At 43.0% G+C, this 24,694-nt stretch overlaps 1 protein-coding gene and 1 pseudogene across 3 annotated transcripts in view; both read left to right on the top strand.

Moving 5' to 3' along the window:
* LOC119809593 (microtubule-associated serine/threonine-protein kinase 4) overlaps nt 1–24,694 on the top strand; it is a 172,669-nt gene that overhangs the window by 63,651 nt on the left and 84,324 nt on the right. For all 3 annotated transcript variants that reach the window (XM_038322502.1, XM_038322500.1, XM_038322501.1), the window contains exon 3: nt 23,688–23,757. In XM_038322502.1, the coding sequence (XP_038178430.1) occupies nt 23,688–23,757 (70 nt within the window). The remainder of the gene's footprint in view (nt 1–23,687; nt 23,758–24,694) is intronic.
* On the top strand, nt 2,728–3,257 carry LOC119809594 (annotated as a pseudogene).

Raw genomic sequence — 24,694 nt, forward strand, 5'->3', positions numbered from 1 at the left:
AAAATGCCGCGGAAGAAGGGTTGAAGAACTTCTGAAGTAGTACCATGATCCACTTGATGTGTGACACAGAAGCCATGTGTAAACAGGAGGCAAATAAGAGCACAGGTTCATTGAGCCCTGCCTTGTCCCTGGAATGTGGTCCCTCTGCTGGCTTCTGGAGGGACACTCACGCGGTTGTCTGTGGCACTTGCATGTTTTCTTAATGGCTTTGGTGGTCTGGCCTGGAGCTGATTGGGAATGAGTGGTACTAAAGGGTTTAGCTCCCTTGGTCACAACCTCAGTAGTTCCTCACAGGCTGCCTTTGTGTGGAGTCTGCCTCAGTTTCCCTTACCCACATTTGTCTTCTCCCAGGGGAGCTCCATCTGTCACATTTTGTACTTGGAATAATCTTTTGCCTGAGCTAAAGAGTTGGTTATGTATATACTCTCTCTCTCTCTCTCTCTCTCTCTCTCTCTCTCTCTCTCTCTCTCTCTCTCGCTCTCTCTCTCTCTTGCGCTCTCTCGCTCTCTCGCTCTCGCTCTCTCTCTTGGAAACCAAGTTCTAAAAAAAACCAAGATCCATGTATCCAAGTATTCTGGAGTTGCTTAGAATTGGGGTCAGCACTGAACAGTGTTCCCCAAGTCTCTACCTTTTGCACTGGAAAACCCTGGAATGTTCCCTGAAGATGCCTTCCTGAGGAGCCTGGGGAGCCCAGGAGATCTCCACAGAAGATTTAGTTCATGCACCATCTCACTGTGTGGCTTCTGCCCTCCTGTCAAAGAATTGCGAGTGACGTGGGAATAGCAGGCTTCACTTTTCCAAAAAGGAACACACACGTTTATATTTGTTGCTGTGCATAATTTTATAGTCGTTATAAAGACAGAATAACCTCTAGCTTTATTTTTATAAATGAACTATCTTTTCATGGCATGTAAAGCGGCGTCAACAGATGAACAGGGTAAATTAAATCTGTCACGTTCCTGAATGACTAACCAACTCCAGAATGGTCTTAGGGCATAGCATCTACCTGGGAAACACTGGGTTGAGAAGAGAAAATTCTTCTTCTAAAGGAAACCATGGATCCTCTCCTGCCAACATCCTCCAGACTGGTGAACCTCCCTTGCAGATGCCCCTACAAATTTCTATAGAGATCGGGCATTTTGAAGGGCTTCATCCTTTCTGAAATAGATGCTGTGAACATACAGCTACACATTTATGGAGCAGGCTTACCTTCCCCCTTTGATATAAACACGATACATTAATATTCTTAGAGCCTTTATCGTGATCATCCCACAACCAAATATGATTTTGAACAGTTCTCTCTTGTCTTCAGACTTAGCCTTAATTTGTTTTTTTATTAAATGAGGCTTTTGGATTATTTCCATTTTTCTAACACTGTTTAAAATATTCTTCCAAGCTGTATTTGCATTTTCAATAGTTCTTATAAACTTTACAATGAAAAATTGAAAATAAATAAAAACATTACATATGGAAATTAACCAGGTCAAAGTTCTGCACAGTTTCATGAGTTTATATACAGCTAGAATTGGCATTGGAAATGGAAACTGGGAAGCTTCACATTATTACATTTTGCACTTTCAGAATAAGTGAATTTTATACACTTATCCACCACCAATTACTTTAAAACTCTCTGTTCTCAACTCTGATTTCTGTAAACTTTGTGTTCTTTACTGAAGACGTGATCTTCAGTAGGAAGGATGCCGGGCATGTTGCTACACACTTCTATTGCCAGCCTTGGGAGGCAGAGGCACGCAGATCTCTGAGTTTGAGGCCAGCCTGGTCTACAGAATGAGTTCCAGGTCAGCTAGTTTCAAAGAACTCACAGTGTATTTTTCCCTTAAACTTGTGACTTGAGTACATGAGTGTCCAGATGTACTTCATGTACGTTTCAAGGTAGTAATTTTCCAGAATGAAAAGCAGCAGTGATTTTCTCATGTGTCATAAATGAAATTTTAAAAAAAATGCTTGCACAGTAAAGAGTAGGAAAATTACAGATTCACTACATTTTGAAATATAAATGTTAAAATGTAGTGGAACAGTCTACAAACAACAATTTCAGGAATGCTGGTTAATTATGAACAATATTAAAACTCAGCAATGGGCCAAGTTCTTGTCTAAGTAGATGTTGCAAAAGCATCTGATAAAATTCTTCATTTCTACTAAAAATCCTTAGAAAACGAGAAGGAATGGAGAATGTCATAGTCCAATAAGCCACCTAATTTAGACTAATGGTCATTATCTTATTCTAGCGAAATATTAGAAACATTTTATTAAAATGTCTCCTTGTTAATGTCTAGCAGCTCTTCATACTCAAGTGATACATAAAATTGAAATAAAATGTCTAAGTCCAAAACTGTTAAATTTTATTATGTTTATGTGATATGAATAATCGAGACAATCCGAGGGAACTAACTGACTGTGCCTTAAACTGCAAGGGGATGAGGTCAACTATGTAAGAGGCAGATATGCAGAAATTATGTTATATATTACATCTATAATCAGTTCCAAATAATCATAGAAGAAATGAACGAAGCAGACCTCGGAGATCCCGCGGATCTGTCTTGCTTCAACAGTGTTTGGACGGAACAGACCTGGGGCCTCCCTGTGTTAGCTTCCACCGCTCCTCATCTGCAGTCCCAGCCTCCGAGACCATCTCCTCGCGGCCTTCAGCTCCCAGGACTAGCCAGCACCGTCTCTTTGTGAGTAGCTCCAGACTGCGTCTCAGCCATGACCTCCCAGGTCCGTCAGAATTATTCCACCGAAGTGGAGGCTGCCATGAACCGCCTGGTCAACCTGCACCTGCGGGCCTCCTACACCTACCTCTCGCTGGGCTGCTATTTTGGCCGGGATGACGTGGCTCTGGAGGGTGTAGGCCACTTCTTCCATGAATTGGCCTAGGAGAAGCGTGAGGGCGCCGAGCGTCTCCTCAAGTTGCAGAATGATTGTGGAGGCCGTGCACTCTTTCAGGGTGTGCAGAAGCCGTCTCAAGATGAGTGGTGTAAAACCCAGGAGGCATGGAAGCTGCCCTGGCCTTGGAGAAGAACTTGAGCCAGGCCCTCTTGGATCTTCATTCACTGGGCTCTGCTCGCACAGATCCCCATCTCTGTGACTTCCTTGAAAACCGCTTCCTGGATGAGGAGGTGAAGGTCATCAAGAAGATGGGCAACCACCTGACCCACCTCCGCAGTTTGGCTGCTGGGCCCCAGGCGTCTCTGGGCAAGTACCTCTTTGAGCGGCTCACTCTCAAGCATGACTAGGAGGCCTCTCCTTCGGAGGGGCTCCCACCACTGCTCTGTGCCTTCACCCGAACCTCTCAAGAAGCCACTAGGCAGCTTTGTAATGCCCTGGAGCCTCTCTCAAATCTTGGACCAAGTAAAAATAAAGCCTTTTGAAACAGCAAAAGAAAAGAAAAAAAAGAAAAAAAAAACGAATTCATGATTATACTTCATGTTCTTTCCCATACCCTCCCTCCAGATCCCCCCCAACAAGCAGGAAGTATGTGTCATAAAAATGGGAAGGTGCATTGAAAGGGATTGTTACGAAAACAGAACAACAATAACAAAAAACAGAAGCGTATTTGAAAACTGAGTTATCTCAACTAGTAGAAAGATAAGCGCTGTTCTCACAGAAGAAAAGGTTAAATGTTGTGAGACTTCCCATAAGGGTTTCCTGAGCATGTATGCATACACACATGCATGCACACACACATGCTCTCACGCACACACACACACAGAGACATGTACATACACACATACATACACACACATACTTACAAACACACATACATACACATGGAGTATGTATGTATGTGTATATATGTGTGTGTATAAATATATGTACATACACACACACACACACACACACACACACACATATCTTACTCTATTACCACCACTGAAAACACAAAATGGACTCCTCAGTTGGAGGCAGAATCTGATAAACCTTAGACTATAGAGGAATACCAGAGTGAGTACTGGAGGCTACCGAACCCAGAGAAACACCCAGACCATGGGTTAGCAGTGTGCAGAGGGAGTCACAGATATTGCTGCTCTCAGGGTGCTGGGTTCTAGAAACTCTGACACTGGGTTCTAGAAACTTCTACCACCCTTCTGCCATCCAAGCAGATTCCTCTGGCAGACCCTCTTGCTGATTTCTTTGAATCCAATGTCAAGTTTAGACTTAGCGGGACATAGTGTCTGTCTTCTAACTACAAGAACATCTGGAAGAGCAGATGGTGGCGTCAACCTCAGGAAGACAGGACTCAAGCAAGATGGGGGGGGGGGGGCTCCTCCTACAGGAGGAAGCTGCTAGAACATAATACATGACCACAAAGACAGCCACGTACTGTGGTACCTTGAAACATCACTTCAGGGTACACCTGGAAACTTGAGTAGAGAGAGTTAGCCAGATAAACTCAGTGAGTCTGAACTGACTGGCTTGAAATGAACAGATATCGCGAGGTGAAAATAACCCACATGACTGTTCAAGATGTAACATGAATATTGACAGGGATTGCTAATGATGTGGTGACCAAAACCTCAGAACTAACGAGAAAGAAGTAGCAGTGTCCCCAGAATCTTTTGTTGATTAAGATAATGAGGAATTTTTTTTCAAGTGAACTGCCTACATGCTACATACTAAAACAACTTTCGTGTAACTCATTTTCCCTGAAAAATAAATTAATATACATTTAATACATGATAATCCTTTAATATGTAATGTAAACTATAAAGTTGCATACTTTCTCCTGTATATAAAAGTAATAATTCGAGGGCTGGAGAGATGGCTCAGAGGTTAAGAGCACTGCCTGCTCCTCTAAAGGTCCTGAGTTCAATTCCCAGCAACCACATGGTGGCTCACAGCCATCTGTAATGAGATCCGGTGCCCTCTTCTGGCCAGCAAGCATACATGCAGACAGAACACTGTATACATAATAAATAAATAAATAAATAAATAAATAAATAAATCTTTAAAAAAAAAATAATTCCAGAGCATGATAAAGTAGGGAAAATTCTCTGGAAAGGAAAGCTTGACTATATTAATATATCAAGAATTTATGGGCCAGAGCAGTGGTTGTCAACCTTCCTAACGCTGTGACTCTTTAATTCAGTTCTTCATGTGATGACCGCCAACCATAAAATTATTTTCATTGCTACTTCATAACTGTAATTTTGCTACTGCTATGAATCTTAAATATCTGTGTTTTCTAATGATCTTGGGAAACACTGTGAAAGGGGTGTTCTAACCCCAGAGATGAGAACCACTGGTCTAGAGAGATGAGTCAGCATTTAAAAATCCGTACTGCTTTGCAGAGGGCCTGAGTTCAGTTCCCAGTACCCAGGTTGGCGCCTTGCAACTATCTGTAACTTCAGCTGCAGGGGATCTGGTGCTTCTGGTCTCCATGGTTACTGGCACTCGTGCACATTGACCCACCACACACCTCTACATACGTATAATTTAAAGAATAAAACATACATCTTAACTAAGAATTAGAATGCTGTAAATTTAAAAACACCACGAATAAAATCAAGCATTAACACATACCTGAGGATGAGAAGACAGTATTGGTAACTTCTAAGACTCTTCAAAATGAATGTATGGAAAACTCCCGTGCCCCACGAATAAATGCAGAGAGAACCTGAACAGGGAGCCCGGAAAGAAGCAAAGAGCAACAAGACATCGATCCGTCAGGTGAACAAGTGAACAGTTTAGTCTCACCAATCAAATGCAAATCAAAATGATGTGAATCCATGCTCACTTGCTTTGCAAACATTAAAGATAAACGTGATCATACTCATTTCAATGATCTTAGAGTGAAGTGGATTTTTTTTTCCATGCCTTGATGCAAATTGGGTCTTTCCGCAGAGAACCATGACATCATCCTAAAAAGAGTTCGTACTACTTAAACTATTATTCGCCTTTTAGGAAGTGTAATAGAAGCAAATGATACTCAAGTACTCTAAAATCTACATTTCAGGATATTGGTTACAGCATGATTTATAATAATGCAAAGCTGAAGCTAACCAAGCATTGGATGGCCAGAAGAGGATTAAACTGTTGTCCTGTACAGTAGGACAGCATGTACCTGTGCAATTCATCACTTGGGACTGAGAGTGTAGCACAGGGGTAGAAAGTGCCCTCAGCATGTGTTAAGTCCTGGACTAAATCCATATCACCAAGAAAAACAAATTGAGAAATAGCTTATGGTGTGTAGGAGAATTGTAATTGCATCCTAGTCATAAAAAACAACACAAAAAATATGGCTTATAACCCAATTTAAATATGTTTATATATGCATATTTTACTATCAAATATAGGGTGATGAAATATATCACAAAAATATATTAAAAGGATTAGTTTTTCACTTCTTTGGTTAATGCATTTTCCAAATCTCCTACCATGATTGTGTGTTACCTTTCATATCACATTTTAAAAGGTTATTTTTAAAGTGAGCAGTTCCTTCATATGGGTTTTAAATGTTTTAGCAGAACAATCCCGTGTGTGTCTGCTTCTCCTCTCGCCATCTGCCTCCTGTTTAACAGTTAGACAGTTTTATGGGCGGCCTTTCCCAGGATCAGGAACAATGCTGAGCTTCCTCCTCTGCCCCGTTTCGCTTTAGTCAGCCCCACGGTGGTGATGTGCAGATGCCAGCGCCTTCCTCCTAACGTCCACTCGTAGCGTGCATCTGCCACAGCGAGTGTGGCGGCTCACCCAGGGCTGGGATCTTTGTGATGACTTCTACTGCTGAATGAAAATGTCTTTTTTTTAATGAGTTAATCGCTCTTGAAAGCATTATCAAATGAATGAATTCATTTTCTTCTTTATTTTCAGTCTCAAAAAATTTACTTCAAGTTGTATGCATGTATTGGGATATCACATGGAACCACATTAATACACACACACACACACACACACACATATATACAGTAGCCCTAGCACTTGAGGTAGGGGCAGGAGGATTTCTAGTGTAAGGCTACTGAAGGCACATAGAAAAATCATGTCATTAAATACATGTATTCAGGTATTTATATATGTTAATCAAACATAAAATGCTTAAGCATCCCTGATTAAGCTTGTCCTTTGTAAAGATTACAAGCTTGTGAATCCTCTGAACTAAGGGAGAAAGGTTGAGATTTTTTCAGCAGGTGGTTATCATAAGATGTAACAGCTAACCCCTCACTTAGAAATTACCCAGTTTTACAGCTGATAGCACATTTTTAATACAGGGTTTTAAAATCATGCCATGATATTATTAGCTAATAGAACATTTGAAGTGTCTTATTTTGAAATTGCAGCTTAATTAAAAACCAAATGTAGATGTTGTTATTCATTATCTTTATTATCTGTCTTTGAAAAACAGTCATCAAGACCTTTCGAACACCCTGGGAAGCTCGCTCAGATTTAGTGTTGCTCTAGATTAATGGTGGTGGCACACCACTGGGCCTTCACATCTGCAGGAGACCCGTCATCACCTCCCTGTGGACAAGGTCATTGACTTCACACACACACATGCACACACACACACACACACACACACGCGCGTACTCACACAGACACATACACACATATAAACACATCTAAACACATAGGTGTCCTAGTGTTCTTCACACCTGGTGCCCTGTTGTAGGAGACCCACCGTCACCTCCCTGTGGACAGGTGCATTGACTTCTCACGCACACACACACACACACACACACACACACACACACACACCCCTCTCAGCCTGAGCAGCCTGCACAGTTAACTGTGGGAACTTTCCCGCTCTTTTCTCCCTCTGTATCACCATACTGACACATTTTTGTTCCCTTGCCCAGGATGACCGTCAGTACGCTTTTTTTGTCAGCGCCCTGTCGGTACGCTTTTTCATGTGTGGGTGTGCGCTGATCTTCCCCACAGCTTAATCTTTAGCAGAGACGGTTTCCTGCACACAGGTGCTTGTTTCTGTTGAGTGGCACTCTCCATCAGCGCGCACCGGCCTCTCAGATCCAAGGGTTGCCCAGCACCATGCGCATCACCAAGTCTATTATGTTTCTGTCTCTCTTTCGAGTCTCACGTAGCTTAGCCTGACCTTGAACTCCCGATTCCTATGCCTCCATCTACCAAGATGTGGTTGATTTACACATTTACGCATGTGTGCCCCATACCGGACTCCAGGCACTACCTCTTACTGCATCCTTCCTACTACCTCTGAAGTGGGCTTTAGACCTCGACTCCCGGTCCAGAGCCAAAGCTGCTGGGGTTCCTCTTCTGCGTGTTCTTATGGCCTGTGCTTCACCACCATTAACCCTCTCTTTTACCCTGAAGCTACTTTATAAGGAAACCAAAGCAAACAAACCAGGAACTTTATTATGTCTTAACTAAAGCAAAACACTCGAGAGTATGACGTACAGCAGAGAGGTTCCCCTTGGGGTCCTCAGAACAGTGGCTGCAGCAGGAGCTAGCTACTTAGAAACACAGATTGCCTAAGCTCCACCCCAGCTCTGGGACGGGAGTGTGAGGGTGCCCACCTATCGGATGACTGTGCTGCCTTGGCAGTGAGAGAATTCCTCCATCGTGGGGCTCGAAACCTGGCATATGTCAGAATCAACAGTGGCGCTTAATGACCCAGGCCCCAGACCAATTAAGTGAGAAACTTCAGGTGTCTGACCTGGCAAGAGTGTGTATCTATTAAAAAGCTCTCTAGAGATTTCCCACGCATTGTAAGGCTGGAGGACAACCGAGGCCATAAAATTTACCTTTTTCTTAAAGCGGAATCTGAAGCAGCTACACCGAAATCACCTGGGAAGCCTTAAACATAACTGATGGTTGCGGTCACCTCCTCCCCGTTCTCCCTTAATTGGTTTGCAGCAGGGCTTGGGCTTTGGGGGATCCCAGTGTCCCCAGGCTATTTTAATGCAAAGCCAAGGTTAAGATCACCATTCAAAGGCTAAGATTCCAGAGGTCTGGTACCAAGAACCACCTGGAGCACTTGATAAACTAGGCACTTCAGCCAGGTGAAGAATCACCTGGAATGTGGCCCTGAGGACCAGCCGGCTGGCCCCAGGCTTCATCCATCATCTTTCCCTCACCCTCCCTTGCCTGTCTTAGCGTTCAAACTGTGGCAGCCTAGCCCTCCAGTCTCCAGTGCATCCTGCCGGAACCCTTGGGAAAGCGGTAATGACTCCATCACTGTGCGCATTCAGTAACTACTTGGGAAGAGGTAACTGAGGCTGCTACCCTAGACCTGATACCAGATAACTCTCGTGTAGATTTTTAAGTGGTTTTCTTGTGTGTTTGTGAGAGGGTCTTACTATGTAGGCCTGGCCAGCCTGGAACTCACTCTGTAGAATAGCAGCATGTGCCACCATGCCTGGCTTTTATATGTGTTTTTAAAGGAATCATAAAAATATGAGGCAACAGCACGGATGCATTTAGGAAGTAATTTTCAAGAAAGGGAAGTCTCCAAATAATGTTCAAAACCTAGTAGTCATAAAGGAAAAATCCATAAGCTTAATAAGATTTTCTTCAGGGAAGTTACCCTGACCACATGAAAGGACAGGAGAAATGAGCAATACAGCTTCAATGTATTGACAGAATTGCTTCAGTGTGGAAACACTGAGAGCTCCAGGAGAATAAAAAAAAAAAATGAATCAGGTACTTTGTACTCCCCCCAAATACTTACAAACAAACACAAAAGGAAGCTGACTGCTCTTCCAGAGGACCTGGCTCCAATCCCCAGCATCTCCACGCAGTTACAGCCATCTGTCACTGTCGTTCTAGAGCCTCTAATGCCCCCACTTCTAACCTCTGTGGGCCCAAGGCATCCAAGTAGTGCACAGATGCAGGCAAAATATCCATGCAAGTAAAGTAAAATAAAATAATAAATAACAAAGGTCAGCATGCTTAAAGGTGATTAACCTCACTCAGAATCACTTCAACAACGCTAAACATATGATGCGTATGTTAATTTAATTGTGGCAATCACATATTTGTACAGCAAAACATATAGACCATAAATACAATTTTATTACCATACCGCAGCAAATCTGAGGGGAAAAAAAAACATAAAGAGATACTTGTCAAACAGGGTGATTCCCGTTTACTGTCTGACAAAGTCTGAAAATCATGTCGTAATGGGCTAGGTCGGGGGAAGCCTGCCCCTGTGCCCAGTACGGCTGCGAATCGGTCCGGTGCTCTGGAAGAGGAATGGGGCTGTAGAGACCAAAGTGGATGACACACACCTACCCATGACCCCGTATTTCTGCATGAAGGAAGAGCCCTGGGATATAGTCACATAAACATTCAGTGGATACTCAGTGAATCATCAAACATCAAAATCAACGCCGATACCCACTGTTAGACTGTGTTAGGTATCTATTAGAATTTTCTTGGCTACTAAAAAATGAAGACCTAAAGATTTAGAAGTGTTAACACAAAAGATTATTGAAAACAGCCAGCAGTACAGAACCTTCAAAAGTTAGAAACCAGTAAAGCATTATATATAGCACTACACTCTGTGGGCTATGTTTTATGTGGGCGTTTCATGGCATCACGTATGTATGTATTTCTGGTAGGTGCGTACCCTATGGAAAGAGGCTATGTCTGAATAATAGAGGAGAGGCTAGGCCCAGAGTCTGGAAAAGAGCCTGAAGTCTCTGAGTGGGAGGCTAGTTTAGGGGATTCTGGTTTCCATTCCTAGAACCATAATTAAAAAAAATTATTTGAGTAAACCAAGAATAAGAGTCAGAGGTTATGAGAGAATTTTTTTAAAAAATAATCTTTTTGTTTAACTACTTCAATTATTTGCATTTTCTTTGCTGTGTTCATAGAATTGCTTTTGTAGTCTGATTCAAACCTATAGAAACAGGCTGTTACTTTTGTGACTGTCCCTTTGCTTGCTCAGTGTCCTTCACCTCCATGTATTTTCTTGCCACTGTCCTTTATGGCCCAGATTGAGGCCACACCTGCGTGGTGATCCAACGACCTCCTTTTAGAATTCAGAGCTTTGCGCTTCTTGTCATGAGCAGTCTGTTATGTTCCCTTAAGTCTTCTCTCCTGGCCACTGTGGGAGAATCCTGGATTCAGTGTGTGCCACATTATAGCCTCAAAGATGAAAATACAGCAGTATTTTCATGGGCTTATCCTACAGACATACCTGACCTGATACCCATGGACACTGATCATTTCTTATCCTACACCCATACCTGACCTGACCTCCATAGATACTAGTTATTTCTTTTTAATTTAAAAATCTTTTTATTAACATTCATTGTTTATATGATAAGTTTTATTATTATGACATTTTTACTCATTTTTATCATATATTGTGACCACATTCACTCTCAGAAGGCCTGCCCCTTCCCTTTTTGAAATTGTCCCCTCCCACCTTTGTGTCTCTTCACACATGTAATATATGTCACACATATGACATAAATCATGCAATATTTAGGTTTTGAAGAGTTACATATTTTGCAGAACAGAATAATCTCTATTTCTATCCATTTTCTGTAAAATTGTATATTTTCCCTCTTTATGACTGAATAGAATTTCATTTTGTATAACCACATTTTTGTTTTTAAATATTTAGTATTTTTATTTGTGTATGTGTTTGTGTGTGTGTGTGTGTGTGTGTGTGTGTACCACATGTATGCAAGTGTCCACAGAGTCCTGGGGTCTTTGCATTCCCTGGAACTAGAGTTACAGGCAGTTTTGAGCCGTGCGATATGGATGCTGGGAACTGAACCTGGGTCCTCTGCAAGAGCATGAGTGCTCTTAACCACTGAGCCATTTCTTTACCCCCAATCTTGTTTTCTCTATCCACTCATCAGTGGATGAACATGAAGGCTAATTCTGTATCTTGGCTACAGTATCTACTGAGACAGTAAGTGGATGTGCAGGTGTCCCCATGGTGTGCTAATTTAAGACCCCTATGGGTGTGTTCCAGGTGGAATGGAGCTGGGCTGTACGTGGTTCTACCTTAGTTTATGAGGCCCCTCCCTGCTGATTTTCACAGTGGATGGAGTAATTTACATGCACGCCAGTAGTCTGCCATTGTCCCTCCTGGCCTCATCCTTGCCAGCGTTTGTTGTTTATTCTCCTAATGGTGCCCATTATGACTGAGTGAGACAGAATCGTGGTGTACTTTCAATTTGCATTTCCATGATAGCTAGGGATATTGAACACTTGTTCATATGTTTTATTGATCCGAACATGGGCCACTTTTGGTCTCTTCATTATTTTCAGAGTACAAAGCTCTGGCTTAAACCTTGTCTCCAGAGTTGTTAGCATTCCAGTTGCCCGCTGCCTCTGCCAGCATCACTTGAAGGGCGCATAGGGAACCATTGCTCTCTGGCTCTCCGAATTTAGCAGTATCCAGATTAAATTGACTCCTGATAAAAACTGTCCACTCATTTAGGTGCCAGAATATGCACCTTGTATGCTCTTTTCATTCAAAGGAGGTTTCCAGGATTCTAGTATGCTTTTATTTTATTTTAATTTTCAGAGTATAATTACAACATTTCTCCCCTTTTTTTCTCCCCACTCTCCACTAAGGCCTTCAAATTTATAGCCTCTTTTTTTCTTGACTAATTGTTATTAAATATATTATAGTCTTAACTATAACCTGCTAAGTTAATATAATGTTACTTGTATGTATGTTTTCATTTTACACTGGACAATCAATTGGTCTGCTCTTCCCTGGGAAGATCACCTCTACAACTCCTAACTTTTCAGTTGCCTGTAGTTCTTTGTGTAGTATTGACGCCTCGTGGACTATACCCCATCCACTTTGGCATGTCCATTGTTGTGGTCCTTGTCCAGTTCATGTTTCGACAGTGACACAGGTGAGACTTTATGGGTGTAACTTCTGACATTACCAGGCAACCCAGTCTCACAACAGACTTCCTTCTCTGGCTCTTAAAGTCTCTCCTGTTCTGCAGCGCTCCCAGCCTCGCTTTCATGGTACCAGAATGCACCATGCAAGCTTTCAGAAGAGGAAGGCAACCAAAGTTCTACCCAGCTATGCTGTCTAAGAACCACATCAAAGACCAGCATAGCACCATAGGTCTAAGGGCGATGAAGTGGTATGCACAAGTTGGTGGTAACCAGCAACTCTCTAATTGGATTTAAGACCTGTTCCACAAGAGGAAAATGCTTCCTGGTACTACCAGCTGAGCTAACTACTCGGTGCTAATGGAGTCATGATAACCGGAGGAGAATCTATATCCAGTATACCTTTTAAGGGATAGTCACAACTTCTTTCCTGCCTCAGAATGCCCAGAAGGCTCAATATATTACTACCTGTGAATTCAAAGATAGTACTCTCAAAAGATATGTATTTGTGCTTAAAGAGCTTCACAGTTATATATGTTTTGAAGCCATTCCCTGTACCTTACTCATCAATATTTTAAAGTTCTTTACTAAAACAATCATAGGCAAACAGTAACATATCTGGAACATAACAGAATGTGGAGCTATATGAGCATATTCCTATGGGCATATTTTCTACAAGAAATAATTTGATTATTAGATTAAGTGACCTTAGTTTTGCTTCTGACAGTCATTCGTTGAAACCAAGCCACATGGGTGATTTTAACTGTCTTGATAAGTGTAACTTTTAATATCACATGGCTAGAGTAATAGGCTATGAAAAATGAGAACCATGAATTGCACAGATTTTAAGTCAAATGTGGCTCATGAGTTGTTAGCTGCTGTTTACAGTGAAAAATGGTTTGACTAAAATGATTAAAGTCAATAGTAAAAGTACAAACAACGTTATGGTTAGTGAAAAATTTTTTCTCCCTATGTTTTGCTTTAAAAAATATTTTAGGTCTTAACCTAGGAACATACGAACTACAGCTAGTTTAGCTCATATAGGGTGAATGACCTTGCTTGAGAGCGGCGCTTCTCATCTTCTCCAATACATCCTTTAATACAGCTCCTCATGTTATGGGGAGCCCCTCCCCCAAGCCGTAAAATTATTTTGTTTCTACTTCATAACTAATTTTGCTACTTTCATGAAAAATTACGTAAATATCCGATATGCAGGATGTCTGATAGGGGACCCCTGTGAAAGGGTCGTTCTACCCACAGAGCGGTCGCAGCCCGGAGGTTGAGAACTGCTGTTTAAGAGGAAGGAAGAAATTACAGATCTGTGTGGGCGTATGCAGAAGAGAGTTGCCACCGCATATGTATGAGGATGTATCTCCTTCCCCACGAATTTGCTCTCTGGGATGTCAGTTACCCCTGGTGAACTTTAAATATTAAGTGGACATCCCAGAGGGAAACTGTCCGTAATTTCGTCACCTGCCCTTGGAGGAGCGTGAGGGAATCACTGCTCCTCTGCATTATCCTGCCTAAGACGTCTGTGTCCGTCCCGTCCGTTATCCAGTCACAGCCGTTGGCAGATGTCTGCAGCATCCCGGGAAATACAGCAAGTCTCCTTCCTTTCCCTGAGTAATGACTCCAGTCTAGATAAGCCAAAGAAAAGCTTTCAAGTGTTGTGTTTGAGAAGGCAGACGTTCTCCAGTTAATAAGGAAACAACAACAGGAAAAAAGCCATACACTCCAATAGATGTGACTGTGATTATGTTAGTCACCTTTTTGAGACTGTGGCAAAATACCTGGGAAGATCCCTGAAAAGGAGAAATGTTTTTCATCTGGTCTCAATGTTGCAGACATTTCAGTCCATGATCCCTGAATCTCATCACTAAGGGCCTGTGTTAAGGGCAACATCTTGGCAGAATCATAGCAGAAGTATATGGCAGGGGAAAGCTGCTCAGTTCATGGTGGGATTATGGAAGAGAGGAAGAGGAGTTGGAGGGGAGAGACGGAGGAAGAAGGGAGAGAGGGAGGGAGAGAGGAGGAAGGGTCGGAGGGAGGGAAGGAGAGAGGGACGGAGGGAGGGAGGATATAAATGAGAGAAGGGGACCTACTAGCAACAACATACTCCCTTCCAAGCCACACCTCAAATGACCTACTCTTGATAAATAGGCCCCATCTCCGAATAGCCCACTGAGCTAGGAACTCATCAATGACTGAATCTGTTGATTAGATCCAAGCCTCTATGTTCCAGTCATTTTTCAGTAGTGTCACCACCTTGGAACCAAGCCTTTGACACATGAATCTTTTTCAGGGATACTTCATAGCTCAACTAGAACACTGGGAAACTCTTCCGGTACCTAATGTATTTTAAACTATAACATGAGGTATGTATGAATAGGAAAGAAGCATAGCATATATAGTATTTGTTCTATTTGTGGTTTCGGGAACCCATTGGGAACTTGGAATCCTTTGTTAATACAGGAGCACCGCCCTATCTTATTAACTCAGGAGAGCCCCATGTGGGCAAGTGGGACGGAAAGTGCTGACATGACAAGGGAGCGTTTGTTTGTGTTGAGAGGGAGAGTATTTCAGCGCTAACTGCCCTTTTGAGAATACTTAGAGGTCAGAGGGAGGGGAATATGGAAAAGGGACATTGAGTTGATATACCCAAGAGTGGGAACGTGAGTTTCAGAGAAAAGTGGACAAAGGAACAGAAATCCAGGTATGTCTTAGTTAAGAGCTCTAAAGGGCAGGTGACCTGCAGTACATCACCAAAGTCTAGGGAATGCTTCTCAAGCCCTGCCCCCTATGACAGTCTTCCGGTTCAAAGGGAGTGCAGCCAGGTCTGGGCATCAGCAGTTTTAAGGCTTCTCAATTGGCTTTAGTATGCAGCACACATTGAGAGCCCTTCCTTCATTGATCTAAGGGGACACAAAGAAGAAGTGTGGGGAACGTGTTACAGAAGGAGGAAGAGTCTCAGTGCTTGGGGATTTCCGGGGCCGTGCGGTTTCTGAGAGCTGACACTAAGAATTCTGACTGTTAGACTCCCAGCTCATTCCATATTATTTTATTGTGAAGGAATAGGTTAGTGATAGTTTTCAGCCCAAACAATAATTATTTCAAAGAAAAACCCTGGCATATAACTCGCTGTGCTGGATAACATTCCTGCCCACTGGATTCCACAGGAACATTTAGAATTTGCTAAATAGGACCAGCTTTGCTTTAGTATTCATTCTAAAAGGAAAAGGTTTAGAATAAGAATCACCTTTCTGGTACATTTACGAAGTCATATGGATCTGCAGCCTTTCATTAAAATGCCTCTGTTGTGACTGCAAATTACTTAGCAGTAGAAGCAAACAGTCTAAGAACCAATTTCCTGATAACATCCCCCCTCTTCCAGGATAAAAGGGAAGTTCTTTGTACCTAATTATGTTAAGGAATTGAAATCCCTTCCTGTCAGATAGGAAAAATAATAACATGCACACACTGCTGTATTCTTTAACTCAGTTTTACCCAGATTCGGGAACTAATTAGTTATCTAAGATTAATAGCACTAATCAAGTTCCGTGTAATTGCATGGAAGTTAGGAATATCTGTTCCAGTGGCTGTGTTCTTGCCTCCCATTCCTTGACCTTACAAACACAACTCAGGAACTTTCAACAAAGGCTGAATGCAATCTCTTCTCCATTGCTGAGAAGATGAATTGCTGAAGATGGGAGGAAAACACACAGCCCCAAATCACCTTTCTTCCTCACTCTTGCCGTTCACCTGTCTTCACTCGGAATCACCTTGAGATGTGACATCAATTCGGAGTAACAAGGAAGGGTCAATGAAAAGCTAAAACATTCTCAGGAACCCATTACAGCCCATCTCCAAGGGATGCGTGTCAGTGCCGCTGCATCTCAAATGCAGGACACAAATTCCAGAGGAATGGCTGCATGGAATGGAGACAGTGACATCTGGGAGTCTCCTGACACAGGAGTCGACCTCCTGCTGGGCCTCTTCGGCTCCCTCCGTTTCTATAACCTCGTCACTCACTCCTTAGAAAACATTACCTACGTGAGTGTCGTAAGTCCATTGTGAAACATGTTTACTCTAAGTTACCACTGTTAGAGAGTTTCTAGAAGATGAATTTGTATGCATTTGATGACTTTGATTTAGGTAAATGTCTTCTTCGAATGAGTAAAGCTCCAGAATGGGTTTTGCAAGATGATCTAGGATGGATATTACGCACCGTCTGCTTCTGTCAGTAGGTTGTTGGTTACAGCGTCTTCACCTCTTTTCTGTTCTCCCCGGGAACTCAATGCACCGCGCACAATAAGAACTTTAAACTAATTGAATCTGAAAACTAAAGCATTGTGTCCCAGCACTCGGGAGGCAGAGGCAGGCGGATCTCTGTGAGTTCGAGGCCAGCCTGGTCTACAAGAGCTAGTTCCAGGACAGGCTCCAAAGCCACAGCGAAACCCTGTGTCGAAAAACAAACAAACAAACAAACAAAAAAAACAAAAACAAAACTAAAGCATTGTGTTTCAGGTTTACTGTGTTAGGCACCGAGAATTCAAGGCAAACCTTGTATGTACCTGTGTATTTACCCAGAGCTCATCATCGGCCCTTTGGGCTGTGAATATGTGAGCAGAAGACACAGATGAAACAGAATATGCAGTCATTGTATTCCCTTCAGTAGAGAGAACAACTACAACTATTACTTAAATTTTCATATTTACCCCATGAAATTTTTCTTCTCTACATATCTCTTCTGTCAACTGGTTTGAGTGTCTGAAAACAAATCAAAGACATTATTATGTCATTAGGCAACAAGTAACCTGAAGTGAAAAAAAGTTGTTGGTTCTCAGGTGTAATAAGAAAACTCTAACAAAGTTATTAAACATTTAGATGCCACTAATAGTACTGTTACTTTGAGAGCAATGTTACCCTTGAGAACCGTTATCTGTAGTTGCATGCATATGAATATCAATGCATTTAAATGCATTTCCAGCTACTTGAAGTTTTGCTTCTGTAAGTCAATCAATAAGACAGAAATTGCTCAAACAAAACAAAATGAGACAAAAAGTATAGGTAGAGTTTTCCTGTCCCGCAGTTGCTCTCAAATAAACACACTTAGGCTTACATTAATTAAAAATGCTTGGCCAATAGCCTAGGCTTGTTACTAACTAGCTCTTATATTTTAGGTTAACCCATATTTCTTATTTATGCTCTGCCACGTGGTGGTACCTTTATTAGCATGGCATGTTCATCTCCTTCTCCCTCAGTGTCTGTCTGGTGACCCCATACTCTGCCCTTCTTCCTCCCATCATTCTCCTAGTCTGGTTATCCTGCCTAATCTTATTCTGTCCAGCTATTGGCCAGTCAACTTCCTTATTAAACAAATCACAGTGATATATATTCACACATTGTAAAAGAGTATTCCACAGCAAAAAAGTGTGCAAAATTATCATTGAGTTCATTTTGAATTGGTCATCTACTGCCAGGCATGCCATGAAGTGTGGTTATTATACCCATTGAGGTTCCATTGGGGAGAAGTGATTTTTTTCCTTGCCCCCAAGTATTGGTTAGAGATTCTTTTTGATTCGGGGTAGGAGCTTGTGTCCACTTCCTGCTCTCAGTGCTGGGACCCTGTGTAAGCCTTGTGCATGCTGCCCTAATCTTTTTGACTTTGTGCGTGCATCGGTTATGTCTGGAAGGAACTGTTTTCTTGGAGTCACCCACTGCCTTTGGCTTTTAAAATCTTTCCCCCTTCTTCCCCACATAGATCCCTGAACCTTAAGGGGAGGGATTTGATGGCTTCATTCCATTGAGGAGCGAGCACTCCAAAGTCTTTCAGCCTCTTCACATTGTCCAGTTGTAGGTCTCGTGTTAGTTCCCATCTACAACAAGAAGAAGCTTCTCTGTTGGTGACAGAGCGAGACACTGATCCACAGTCAGATGTATAATAAACCATTCTTGATTGCTCCCTTGCCAGAGCTATTCAGTCCCACTTTTCAACAAAGCACATCAGTTTTCTGGCCAGTACCTCCCTGAGATCTGTAGTACTGCTTCCAAACAGTTGTCTTTCCCTTGTCTATACTAGCAGCTTCCTGACAGATCTCCCAGCTCTTGTCGCAGTGCCTTGCAGCCTACTGACCACAGAAGAGCTAAAAACATCTCTGTCATGTCCTTCCCTTCTGTGAGGCAGGGGATGAATAAATGTTTCTTGCCTGACTTAGTCAAGCAGTGGGCACTGGTTCTGAGTATGATGGACTTAGGCAGAGAAAACCCACAATTTAAGAAAACCTTAATGCATTGTGAACAATCTGCTCTTGTCTTGAACATCCATATTTTGTTCCAATATTTGTGTTCTTTATTCACCAGCTTGCAGTGGGCACCCTACTGTTTTGCCAGAGACACCACCACTGTCAGCTAATCAAAGGTAGTCCTTGGTTATTTAGGGCCTAAACAGCTGCCCAGGTTTAATTAATATTCCACAATTATATCTGGAGAGGAGCCAGTTTTGGAGACAGGTGTCTAAGTGACAGGGAAGATCTCTGACTTCCCTTCTTCACACGTCACCTGTTACGGTCCAGTGGGATCCACTCGAAGTTTGCTGGCGACTTGAACTGTGATTCCACGTGGCTTATTCTGTCGGAGGTTCCTGTTTAAATCTTACAAGGGCCCGCTCTGCTGGCATTCATCCTGCAAGGAGGCCCTAGATTTGGTCCTGTGCAGTCCGCTCTTAAGGTTGTGAGCCAGTGGCCATGTGTTGCTGTGGACCCTCGAAGCTGTCAGAAAACACCACACTGATTGTTATGGTGCGAAATGTCACAGCTCATTTGAGGGGATCATCAAGTAATGAGAACGAGGATTCAAATGGGGGACGTACTCTTTGATCCACCAGGAGTTTCAAATGGCAGTGGTCATTAATTCTTGGATTCCCTCTGTTCTTATGGAAAATTGAGGCATCAGAAACTGTCATTTTGTGAACGGATAGCTATTAAAAGCACATTAATAATCTATAGTGGGTAAAGCATATGCCTTTTAAAAAGATTTGCAGCCTGCTTCTCTGTGGCGAAGACACAGGACTTCTCCAGCCTAATTACAAAGCAATCAAACAATTTAATTAATCTGGAAATCACTTTCTTCACAATAACTGCCTCTAAAATGAGGCACCCCGTGTAGTGCCGTTAGGTAAAGCAAGGCTCTGACACACTGCTTGCATCTTAGCCGCGCCTCTGCCTTTTGGGGATCTTGGTGTTAATTACCTACCCAATGCCTGACCACTGTGAAGGCTTACTTCATCAGGTCGGAGCATCAGCGGGGATACTGGCAGTCCATAAAGTGTCTGAGCACTCCACAACATCCAAGAGCCCGCAAATCCCTGGAGCAGCAGGACGTGAGTTACAAGCAAGTGCTGCACATATGGGCAGAGAATTAACTGGCACGGGTTTCTGCTCAAGAGTCTCTCAGGTATTGCTTTGCAGATGGGTGGATGAATGCGGAGAGCAAGGCTGCTCGGAGTGAAGGTCATGTGGAGGACTCCAGTTTCAGTCCCTCTCGCTCGCTCTTCTCAGCTAGCGCCGTTGGCGTGTTCAGCGGAGAGGACTGCATAGAACGCAGATGGCTTGAATTCTAACCCATCTTCCCCAAATTCACAGCAGTGTGCACGCTGTCGAACAAAATAGTATGGCTAAATCTTGAGAGGCCGAAAAGAAGTCCATTTTTATTTCAGATAAGAATGAAACCTTCCATGATTGACTTCTGTAACTCTAGCATGTGAATCTTATCATTTCTCTACAGGGACAATTGAGTTTTTGCTTGGCACAGGACTCAGACGTCTCTGCAGTGCTCATTTACCCTTTCCTGCCATTGACCTTTAGTGCCAGAACCCACCCACCTCTCAAGACTCTCTATTAGTTGGCTGTTTGGCTGTGTCACCCCGCCAGTCTATCCTCAGTGGCGACACAGTGTTCACTCTGTTCTCTCCTTTTCTGGGCTTGTTTCTAACGCGCACCATCACTCTTGGTGTGCCCAGAGAAATTCTTTCTCTTGACCTTACATGTGCTTGTCCAGCTCCGTCTCCTTTGGTGCAGCCAAGCATCTCTACAGCCTGCCACTACCTAACACCAATAAACAGAGTTCCTGAGCCATTTTGTGTACCTCTCTGTATTTTCTTCAGTTAGAGAGCTTGTCTCTGGGACTGCCTTAATGTTTGCAGTGTTTCCGACTGAGCTGTTTCTAATTCCCAGAAGTCCCCACCTACCATCTTACCTGAAGCTTGCTGAACTGCCCTGAGACTTAGTATCTGTCTTTCTCTAATACCTTATGAAGCCTTATAGAATGTCGGTGATAGTCCAGTCACAACAACATCCCAATTCTTTCTGCACAAACCCAGCAAACCTTGTCAGTGTTGTCAAAACATGGATAGATTTTGTGTACCGCTGTGGTACCAAAACATCACATCACTTACTGATGCTGTCATTTTAGTTTGTTGAAGTTCATTCTGTGATGTTCACACATTGACAAAAAAGCGCAGTACACTCCACTCGGAACAGTCTAGCTCTTAAGCGACACATGACTTTTGTGAATGGTATAGACATGTCTGTTCAGCTTTTCAGCCTGCATCTGCAGAATTCTGCAGATGGTGCCTGAGGTTGAAGATGAAAGAGCCTAGGGTTTGGGTTTATGGCAGTGAAAGAGAGAGAAGGAAATAGAAGCTTCAGTGGTACCTGGAAAGGCAGCCCAGGAGTGAGACCAAGTCTGGGAACGGCTACTGGAAGCTTTGTATTAGTATTGGCAGCTTTGATTTCTTCGCAGGACAGGTTTGATCAGCCTTCTGTGTCTGTCTGTCTCTGTCCTCAAACTGAAAGATCATCACGTGCTATAAAATGTTTTATAAAATTGTACCTGGCTTCCTAGGCGTCAATCACTTTCAGCTTATCCCTCAGTTCTTCCCCCACCCCATTTTGTAAAAACTACTGAATGGACTCTTTGTTTTCCCTCGGCACATTTGAACCCCCAGCTTTAGTGTTTTCTGCACAGAGAAGACAGGCTAGGGATCGGGCCAGATTCCCTCGATCTTACTTTATTCTTGTGAATGAGGCAGAAAGAATTTTGTCAGAAAGTCTTGGCTTCAAGTAAGCCATTGTTTTTGTTACAACTAATAATTTACTGGTAGTTTGTTCCCCATGGTGTACAAGCAACATGAATATACTTCCCAAACTTAAACGAAAAGAAAAACAACCTCTACAATGATTCCAGGCATTAGATTATCCCCCTTAGGAAGCGAGGGCTTTTAGCCGTCTTGAAATTATTGAGCCCTTTTACAGAATGCAGCGAGCAGCACACAAGCTAAATTAGGAGTGGGAGAAGGAGTGCTGTTGAGAGAAATCAAAATAAGTTAATTTGCTGTGCAGATAAACAGACAAAATGAATCCTGGATTACTGGACAGCAAAAGCAAAATCCATTCCTCCAGGGGCCCCGGGAGCAGCAGATGCACAGACATGATAAATTTCACTGTGGCAGGGAAACCGTTCCTTGCTTGGCTCTCTATAAAGAAACCGCTTCTCAGCTCTTCCCGTTGAATGGCTTTGATTGTGCTGTCATAAAGTTAATAGCATCTGCTGAAGACAACACTATAAAATTTGCAACCTTAAGTTAATTGAAAAATTTCAGTGGCCGATGTAGCCAGTCTAAGAAGTCCTCAAGGTAGCACTAAACTTACCCTCCTCGAGGTGTTGGGCTGTTCTCTTAGCACACTAATAGCAAATTGTTTACCTTTCCAGCTGGGCGGGACTTGAAACTGGAGGTCAGTATTCCTTACAGCTGGCTACAGTGGTCACTTATCGCTGAGGAGCCAGTGATGGGGCAGTGGTGGGTCTTGCTGTTGGGGGATGAAAGGCATCTGTCTCTCCATGATCTATTTTTCCACTTTTCAAGAAACCAATGGGGCTACTTTGCAGCCTTTTCTCACCTCCTTACTGAAACCAGCTCCGTTCCCAAGTGGTCCCCCTGTAACGCTGTGCCTCTAATTAAATATGCAGGGGGAAGCAGTGTGGTCTGGAGTGTCCTGAACTTACCCTCGCCAGCTGCCTGCCAAGCCCTGTCAATGATCAGCAGCAGGTTGAGCGGGCTAATGGAGAAAGTAACAAGCCCCAGGGGTGCTGCCTTCCTTCCTGTGAGCAATCAGTGCTCCTCTTCTTCTGTGGGGGACTTGAGAGACACGTGCTGCCATCTCCGTGTGGCCAAGGCTTTTAGCATCTGCCTGGCCAGTCACATTCCAGCTGCTTAGAGACACAGAGATTGCTGAAGAAAATATTGACAAGGGTAATCCTGCCAGGTTCTTCCAGCAGTGCTAAGATAGAGCCTGGGACATTTTAGACAGAGGTCCAGATGGCTGGGTTCTTCCTCATACTTTATGACTAATTTTGAAGCATCAATCACTTAAATGTACACTTTGAAGCCTTTATATTTGAGACTTTCTTTTCTTTTCCCCGTACTGAGGCTATCTCCCCCAAATAAAAAACATGAACTTAACATCTATCCAAGTGTTAGCATCTGAACACACAATACAAAATATATATGTACTTATTATTCTACAGACCAAAATACTTAGGTTATTAAAGATCAAGAGGACTGGGGCTGGCCATAGTGCTGATTTGTAGGTATAGTATATCTTTCCCAGTTGGGAAGCTGTGGTGGAACTCAGTGCCCTCCCACCCCACCCACACCACTCCTGCTTCCCAGATCTCTTGCTCCAGGCAAAGCTAAAACATTGTTAGAGGAAATGACATTTTGTGGGACTGTAAAGAAGCTGATAACCAAGAAGATTCTGGATGTGGATAAAGGTAGGAAAACAAAGTGAGATTACTCATGTCTCCTTTGCTCTCCACAGGAAATAGCCCGCAAGACAGTCCAAGGAATTTCTCCCCCAGTGCCTCAGCCCATTTCTCCTTCGCACGGAGGTAAGGACTGCATATGGGTGTGGGACAATAAACTGGGATCCCGTTTCTGCTCTCTCCCCTCCCAAACACTGCTGTCCCACAACTCTTCCAGGGTTCTCTGTCTTGGGAGATTCTTTTCCTTCTCACATAAAGCTTCACCTACCAAACGACCATGCTAGCTAGAACACACCTGTTTTGGCAGTTGTCTTGAAGATTTCTGCCGTGGGGTAGAGTTGGAGGGTGCCTCTTGGTCCTTGGCTGAATGTGAACCCCTATGATAACATGGAGGTCCTTCTCTGTGTTTTCTTCCATCCGTGGAGCACGCCTTATGCGCGATTCAGCCTTAGCATATTTTTACTGAAATTCTTGAGTGGTTGCTCTACAGGCTCTATTTATCTATGTCCTGGTACAAGCTTTTGTTGTTATCATAAGTTGTACGTTTTGTAAAACAGAGATCCTGATTACAAGGTATGAATTTGGGGACATTAACCAGCAATTAAATTAAATGACAGATCTGAGATAAAGCAATGCTTTGATCATTAGGATGTTTTCTGTGCTCTTTTCTTTGGGATGGGGTGGGGAGGCTGAAACAGGGTTTCTCTATGTAGTCCAGGCTGTCCTCGAACTCGCTCTGTAGACCCGGCTGGCCTTGAACTCAGAGATCTACCTGCCTCTGCCTCCTGAGTGCTTGGATTAAAGGTGTGTTCCACTACTGCCCAGCACTCTTTTTTTCTATTAATATTATTCTTAGAATTAGCAGCAAATGTTCAAGAGCTATGCCTCTGCTCTTGGGGAACTGAGTTAAGAGGAAGTGTTCTTACTTAGAAGAATCTAAAAACCCAAGCTTGCCAAGGCTGGTCCCCTACTGCGGCCTCAGCGGTCTATTCTGGATTTGGAATCCGTGTGTTTTCCTCAGACAGACATCCTGTCTCCACTTCCCCTTCAGTCCTCTCACATA

The sequence above is a fragment of the Arvicola amphibius genome, chromosome 3, assembly GCF_903992535.2.
Source record: "Arvicola amphibius chromosome 3, mArvAmp1.2, whole genome shotgun sequence".
Lineage (NCBI taxonomy): Eukaryota > Metazoa > Chordata > Mammalia > Rodentia > Cricetidae > Arvicola > Arvicola amphibius.